General features: G+C 38.1%; 1 protein-coding gene across 2 annotated transcripts; it reads right to left on the minus strand.

Moving 5' to 3' along the window:
• Nucleotides 1-1,298: 1,298 nt before the first annotated feature.
• On the minus strand, nt 1,299-5,281 carry LOC149196837 (putative 3-hydroxyisobutyrate dehydrogenase-like 1, mitochondrial). 2 transcript variants are annotated; one of them, XM_089405662.1, is made up of 3 exons: nt 5,118-5,281; nt 4,174-5,042; nt 1,299-1,781 (listed from the first exon to the last, which is right to left on the minus strand). In XM_089405662.1, exons 1-3 carry the CDS (start codon nt 5,174-5,176, stop codon nt 1,768-1,770), a joined length of 942 nt encoding a protein of 313 aa, XP_089261788.1. In that variant the 5' UTR covers nt 5,177-5,281; the 3' UTR covers nt 1,299-1,767. The 2 variants fall into 2 exon arrangements, with proteins under 2 accessions (XP_089261788.1, XP_089261787.1); XM_089405661.1 differs by lacking the exon at nt 1,299-1,781 and having other exon boundaries at nt 3,681-5,042; nt 5,118-5,278.
• Nucleotides 5,282-8,019: the final 2,738 nt, after the last annotated feature.

Raw genomic sequence — 8,019 nt, forward strand, 5'->3', positions numbered from 1 at the left:
ACATAGGGGAAGTTAATCCCAAAGTCTTAGAAAACCTTTTTAACAATCCCTACAAAAGTCTAGTTCAAGAAAACAACATCATTTACCTTTAGCACAAGTGAAGGTGAAGGATCAAGAGATGCAAGATGTAAGCACCTCAAAGGAAGCTTGGCACTCTAAGGACAAGATTTTGATTAATACCACAACCAAGATAACTAAAAGGAAGCAAAAAAGTAAGCATCAATGTCATTCAAGATGTTAAGCTCAAAGGTAGATTAGCTAGATAACTTCTCAAGCCTTTGCGCTTCATATCTAATCCTAAGTAGAACTCCATGGGCTTCATATCTAATCCTAAGTAGGACTTCATGACCACTTGTAATCCTTCGCAACATAAATGCCCTCATGGAAGCTCACTTGCAATATATATTTTCTCTAAAAATATATAGGAAGTTCTATTTACAAAGAAGTAATGTTTTGTAGTGAGCCTATTTAGTGTAAAAAATGTGTCTTTTTCTCAATGATCTAAATCCTAAATCCTACTCAAATTTTTCATCCTTGGGGGTTTTAAAGCTCTTTATATTATTAATTAGTTACTAAAACTAATTCTAGCTTAGAGGTTGTCCTCAATACCACAATCTAGAATTGATGAGAGAAATTGAATTCTAACCATGGATAATAACAGAATGTGAGTTCAATGAAGGTGCAAAATGGTTGCATTTTCATTATCTAAAATACAGTGGCATGGAAACTAGTTCATTAAGCCCTAGGAATGAATGTAAGAACCACATCCATAAACAAAAAGATTCCAAACTACATAAAACATTATTTTGAACTTGAAAAAGACTTTATTTGCTACGGGCTTACTAAGTTTATATTTGACTAACATTTGTAGGGGTTAGATCTAAGACTTTTGTGATTCATAATGTAGATAAATGTCTTTCGGATTAATCACATCATTAGAATTTTTGGTCGACGTTTCAAAACAACCAATGTGGTTCATCAGCAAAACAGCATATTGAGCTTAATAATCCAAGCTGATTAGAATCGAGACATTTCTATCTAGATAAGTTAGCTCCCACATAAAAACTTGAAGATTTGAAGATGGCAACAAATATTTAGATGGGAACAAATATCTGAATAGTAAATCTAGCTAAGCATAAACAAAGCCAAGATTGTGAAAAAATATCTCAAGAATAAGTCTAGAAAAGTACAAACAGTACCAAATGAATAACTTGAAAACCATGGTATTGTGAACAAAATTGAATAAGAAAGAAAAAAAAATACAAAGTTTTCAATCTTCTACGAACATACATGTTAGGTTCAAAAAAAGAGAATTACTAAATAAATTTAAAGTATTGCCAACCCACTTTTCGAAAAATGGATGTCAGATTACAGACAAGCGTGTATAAAGAAATAAACATGTTATAGAGGCCAATGGCAACTTGCTGGAAAGAAAAACATATTCTGAGGCCATTGGGTCTTTCCAATTCATAGTCAAGTACTAAAAAGACCTGTCATGTGATTGATCTTTTTCCAAACACTTTAACATGCCAAAGATTAAAAACATCCACAAACCCTAACAATTACTAACGACAAACCTTAGCTGACAACAAATGGTCAATCCAGTGGTTTGTTAGTTTATGACTATCTAACTGCTTTCTCTAATAAAGGAAGGAAACTTAGCCAGGTGAGTTAGCTCAAATAGTTTAGTGTAAATTACAACCAGGAGGTACAGGGTCAAATCCCCTGGCTGGCTGCTTCTGGGCCTCACTCAATGTTCCCGCCAGGTTAGGTTGTCAAAACTGCAACAGGCAACCGATTTACCTTAGATTCCATCCTCGGAATGAGGGGATGTGCCCAGTGAGTTTTCCATGATGTACATTTCATCAAAAATGAAGTTTAAATTTAAATTGACAAAAAAAAATAAACAAAGGAAGCAGAATTAATAGCTATATTATCAGAAGGGAAAATTTGTAATCATAATCTGCGCTGGTCATAAGAAAACTTACCAGAAATAGAAGGATTAATGGTATTGAGATATAGCATGAGAAGACTACACAGATATTAAGCAACTTAATGACAGGTTCAAATGGTATGTCGGAAGCAATTACTTTGGTATTGCACTCCACCTTGCTCACAAGAAGCCATCCTATGGTAAAATTTGAAGCACTGGTAACCACTCAACAGTTTCGTATTCTGCTGCTACTGGCAGGAGAAATCACTACTTCACAAGAAATGAATGGGAAGTGAAACTTCATGGCAGTGTTGTAGGTCTCCTGATGCAAGTACTCTCAGACAAAAATCGGCCTGCTTGGAAAAAAATCGACAGACTCACGATATATTGGAAGGTTGCTGATATTTTCCCGGTTTTTCTTGCTGAGAAGGACGAATTTTTCATTTATAAGTCACTATGTGGGGTTCTCTTTGCCCATTTTCACTTGGACTTTTTGTTTGCACAAGGGAAAAATTCAATTTAGCGTTCCAAAAGAAGGGAAAGGTCGGCGTTTCATCCATAGTGTTGTTTTAATTTAGTTGAAAAAAATGAATTTTCCATTTTTAGAGCTTGTTGATTCTTGGTCGAATTTTTCAGTTTTCCCAAGTCAATGATTTTGGACTCGACCTGACTCAATGCCACATCTGAGTTCTATAACACTGCCCAAAGGCACTAAAGACTTGTAACAGCCTCAAAAAAGATACCAAAAGACAGATAGCTGATCACTGCAGCATAGAGAAATTCACTGACCCAGAGCAAAACCATACCTTCCAATGTTTTCTAAACAGCTTTTCATGACATTGGCATGTTAAATTTACGAAATTCAATTAGATTTGATATGTTAATCATAAAAAATCATTTCAGTTCCAAGATGCATGAGTTTACAAAATCAGAAGTTAAAAAAAAAGGTAAAATATCCCATGGAAATAATAGCGGATTAGCTCGATCATATTATATTGCAAGTCTTCGAAGTGTTAAGAATAGGGTTGAACACAGCTCTCATCATCTAAAAATGAAATAAGCAACCAGAAAAACTCAAAAGCATCATGAGATTAAAAAAGGTCAACTGTAACCTATCAAACATTGAGAATGAGCACAACATGACAATGAGGTACCCTGCATGTGTGACCAAATTTGCAAAAAATATCTAGAACAAGGGCCATTTTAATATCACTGCCCTACAATGTACACTGCAAAAATTCTGTAACCTATCAAACATTGAGAATGAGCACAACATGACATTGAGGTGCCCTGCATGTGTGACCGAATTTGCAAAAATATCTAGAAACAAGGGCCATTTAAATATCACTGCCCCACGATGTAAACTGCAAAATTCTGTAACCTATCAAACAATGAGAATGAGCACAACATGACAATGAGGTGCCCTGCATGTGTGACCAAATTTGCGAAAATATCTAGAAACAAGGGCCATTTAAATCACTGCCCTACAATGTATACTGCAAAATTCTGTGAGACTCTAGAGATATCTGTAAATGTAGAAAGAAGTGACATCTGTAAATAAATAAATAAAATAGAAACTATCAACTAAAATGTAAAAACAGCTCTATGAGGTCTGCTAATATAGTTGCCTTATAATGTTGTACCAAATATCTTAATTCCAATATATTTTTTAACCTGTTACCTCAGACCAAACGGGGAGTCATAATTGGACATATTGGGCCATGAATATACACCCATTTGATCAAAGTTGAAGAGGAGAGAAGATTGCACATACTGATTAGAATATACGAGTTCTAACAAATCTAATGACCACATGGGCGCTAGAAAATTCAAGCACTAAGCCTCTCGCGATCACTTATATAACAATAGGTCTGCATTTTTCAGTTACATAACCACTGAACCAAATCTATATCTAATGGACTCAAGGTCCACATGAAATCTAGAATTCGACTCAAGCCTAGTAAAATCCATAGCTAGCTGGTCTTGAATTTGCGCTCTTGAGTGCTAACAACATCAAACTAAAACAGAATTCTCTTCTTATTGCTGACTTCCCTGTGCAGAGTTCTGAGGCAATGCGAGTCACCGAAACACTTTGCTAATTGGAGAATTGGATTTTTCAGAATAATGCTTAAATAAACGTTCAAGGATAAATTAATATCCTAAAAACTAACCGATTTTGGGGAGCTGCACATTATTGAGGCGTTCAAGAGCCAAAACCAGAGCTTGGGTGCCTAGATTACCTTCACCATGGGCCTTCAAGGACACATAAAGTTGCTGAGCCAATGCAAGCCCCGGAAGCGAAAGACCCATCTGCTGGGATTCTCTGAGGCTGATGCCCAGGTCCTTAACAAAATGATTCACAAAGAACCCAGGATCAAAATCCCTCCGTAGAATCCTATCTGCATACAAATCCAGAGACCTAGACCCAGCTGCACCGGTGGAAATAGCCTTGATATACATCTCAACATCCAAACCCGCCTTGTGGGCATAGACCATACCCTCAACCAGCCCAACCATGGTTGAAGCTATGGTTATCTGGTTACCCAACTTAGTGCATTGCCCTAGCCCCGGTCCCCCCATGTATGTGACCTTGCCCATGCAATCAAAAAGGGGCTTAAGCCTTTCCACCACGGTTTCTTCCCCACCTGCAAAGATCGCCAGGGTTCCTGCCTTAGCCCCCTTGTCGCCACCAGACACCGGGGCGTCCACTGATTCACATCCCTTTTGCTTTGCATAATCAAATATGTCACGGGCTAGAGAGGGTTCGCTTGTTGTCATATCGACCACCGTGCCCCCAGGTTTTAGACCCTGCAGAACTCCATTCTCCCCGATGATTACTTCTCGGACATCTTTCGGGTAACCCACGATTGTGAAGACTATGTCACTCTCAGCTGCAACAGATTTGGGACTGTCCGCTATGATCGCCCCTCTGTCGCAGAGGGTTTGGGCTTTTGACAGAGTTCTGTTGAAAACTGTGACGGAATAACCGGCCGAGAGAATGTGGCCGCACATCGCTTGTCCCATTACGCCAGTTCCGATCCATCCCACGCGGGGTTTCTCGGCCGCCATTGATGAATATGCGGCCACAAAATGTCTTCTTCTGCAGTTGCTGCAGCAGAAGGCTATCTATCAGAAATCAGGATTATCCGGAACGACAAAGAAAATGTTCAACATATAAAAATACCTCGACAGTAATAATGAGGGCAGACGCCGGAGAAATGGTGACGAGAATGAGTAATGCATCTCAGGTAGATAGAAAATTCAACAGTCCCATGGGTAAGACAGGGTATCGAAAGGCGGCTCTGCCTAAACGGGTAGCAAACTTCTTTATATTTATTTATTGGGATCAGGTCACTCCATAAGCCAGGTTTTGGTTACGATCGAGTCACTCGATAAGCCAGGTTTTGGTTACGATCGAGTCACTCGAGTAAATTGCTGATTAAATTTGATCTAGAGTTTGGAGGCTCCTGTGATTGATGATTTAAGTAAAAGATTTTCTGATTAATCACGTTGACTCTCGATTTTTGTTGAGGTTCATTCGTAACACACATAAAAAAAAGATAAATATAATGTAATTAATGGATAAAAATAAATAAAATTATTTATTTATAATTTAATTAATGGAAAAAAATTATTAGGAATAAAAATGGAATAACACAGTTAAATAAAAATTACAAATTTTGTTTGTTTTATTTCAAAATTTGTAATTTCTTTAATGTAAGAAAAAATTATCATAATTTATTTAAAGTATGATTAGAATGTTTACTTTCCTTTGAATTTATAGTCAATGAATGTAATGTTAATACACTCTGCAAAAGAGTTATTCTTTCATATCCTCATTAAATTATATTTACTAACTCACCAAAATTATTCACGAAACATTTGGAATTTATAAAACTCATTAAAATTATTCATGAGACATTTGTAATGAGATTAAAAAGTATAAATTAAAAATCGATTTAAACAAAGCTTTTTTATATAAATCATATAAAAGAATTTTTTTTATGATTTTCACCAAAAAAATTTATTTAATTCATTATAGATCACAATAGCTTAAATCTGTGAAGGTTTTCTGGGCTAGGAATTTATTTCCTAGTTGGCTGGGAGGTAAATCTGGTTGGGTCGGTGAGAAGGAGCGTTCAGCGGGAGCAACAAGACAAAGGTATCATCATCAACCACCGGAACAGGTATTCTCCATGGACTACTCTTGTTAAGTTGATATCAATGAAATGTTCACCTTAATTTATGTTGCTTATGATAAAATGATAAGATGTTAAATGTTTAAAGCTATGTAAGAAGGTCAGCAAGCTCCTTTTATAACTTTTAAATCTAGAGGAAATAGATCTGTTAGTTAATAATAGACAAAGGCTGTAATAGTAGGAATTGGGTCCTTACACATGGTATCAGAGCTTTGGTTCAAAATCTGGACCCAAAGCCCACTAAAAACCATAATTTTCCTGCTAATTAACAACCTTGCATACATAGTTGAGCCCCATACTTGCGCACCATCCGTTAAATGAGAAACCTGTGATTAAGCTCGGCCAACTGCTTTCGAATAACATATGAGTCATATAGTCATGCTACCAATCCCTCACCATACGACGCTTTAGCCTAAACAATTCAATAACGGGTATTGGCATTTCGGGAAGTTGCAGACCCAGTGTCTGCTACAGGATGTCTCCAAGACCGAAGAACGAGTTCCGAGTAGAAACGAGTTCCCCGCTCTTTTAGATGGCACGGGATCAAACCTTAGGAATACTGTCAATGGCTGTCACATATCAGCTGGGTAAATACCTCCTAGGAAATCAATAAAAGGATTTGTGCCTCTCACCCTTCACAGTGGGAGGGGTGCTTCCGGATTCTTCTTCCTCTTCTTCATTCTCAAGCGAAAGATCTCCTACCCAGTACTACGCTTGCTCCCGACCTATAACTTGAATGATTCACTCTCAGAGCACGCCCTAGAAATGATTTCTGTCGGCTCTCTCTCTCTCCCTCTCTCGGAACAACTTATTTGTGGGAGCATGCGTCCTTCCGAAGGAAAAACGCTGCCTCCCGAAATTTCCAGTACTTGAAACAAGGCAATACAACTCTTGATTGCACAGTGAATCATTGCATTTAATAAAGTATACCAACTACACAAGATATTTCCTGTGACTTGTTGAAGGAGGTAGATTTCTTATTACGGATGACTTGCGGAGATGAGAACCAGTGGTACACAAGGTCAGAGGTTTCATTTATGTGCACAGGAGAAAATTAAATCATGACTTGTCATTTACTCCAAAGAAGGGGCATTGTCATATCTCGTAAGTGAAGTGGTTGGGATTGCTTTCCAGTACTTTCTCTTAAATCATAACTATTCACAATACCCAAAGTTGTCTCTGGATTGAACAAAACTTCCTTTCACGAAGAGGACAGTGGCAATCCTTCCTCATTGTTGCCGTAGAGTCTGGCCCACGCCGGAGAATCCCCTCACAAGGCCTGCTGCATTGCGGCAATAAGGCCCAAATCGAAGCCCTGATACAACCCAGCGTTTCCCTTTATACCTTTAAGCGAGAATCGTATTTCCCCTTGACCATGTGAGCTAGGAGGAGGCCCTCAAGGCAAAATAGAGGACATAGGGTGCATGTTGCTGTTTTATTTCCGAGAATTGATATATGTGGGAACTGTGCTCTCATGTTTGTACATTTATGTATATAATTAAATTGAAGTGTTACGCTACCCTTTCCATCTCTGGCTTATTTTCCCACAGTGCGTAGAATAGCCTCTGACAGCATTCATCGTTGATGTTCCCTGCTTCTCTGTTATATATATATATATGTGTGTGTGTGTGTGTGTGTGTGTGTGTGTGTGTATGTATATATTCCCCATGCCTCTGTCTGTTGTGCTCAAGGGAGGACTTCAAGGATCATTGCACCGCGTCCATACCTACTTCAGAACCACAGTATAATCGCACATTAAGGCTTTCAGGGGCCTGTTATACAATCGGCCCATGACATCGCCGATCGCCGATTAACCGATTGCCTTAATAGAGGTGATATGATTATAAGCCATGGTATAATGCCCTATCGGGTCCGGACTCACAAATC

This window comes from Pinus tabuliformis, chromosome 2_2 (genome assembly GCF_031772625.1).
Source record: "Pinus tabuliformis cultivar Carrire ecotype Pingquan chromosome 2_2, CPIR1, whole genome shotgun sequence".
Taxonomy (NCBI): domain Eukaryota; kingdom Viridiplantae; phylum Streptophyta; class Pinopsida; order Pinales; family Pinaceae; genus Pinus; species Pinus tabuliformis.

Bases quoted from the DNA above. Each gene is read 5' to 3' on its own strand.
- LOC149196837 (XM_089405661.1), bottom strand. From the start codon at position 5,176: ATGCATTACTCATTCTCGTCACCATTTCTCCGGCGTCTGCCCTCATTA. The intron at 5,043-5,117 runs GTATTTTTATAT...CTTCTGCTGCAG, and splicing joins CCCTCATTATTACTGTCGAG to CAACTGCAGAAGAAGACATT.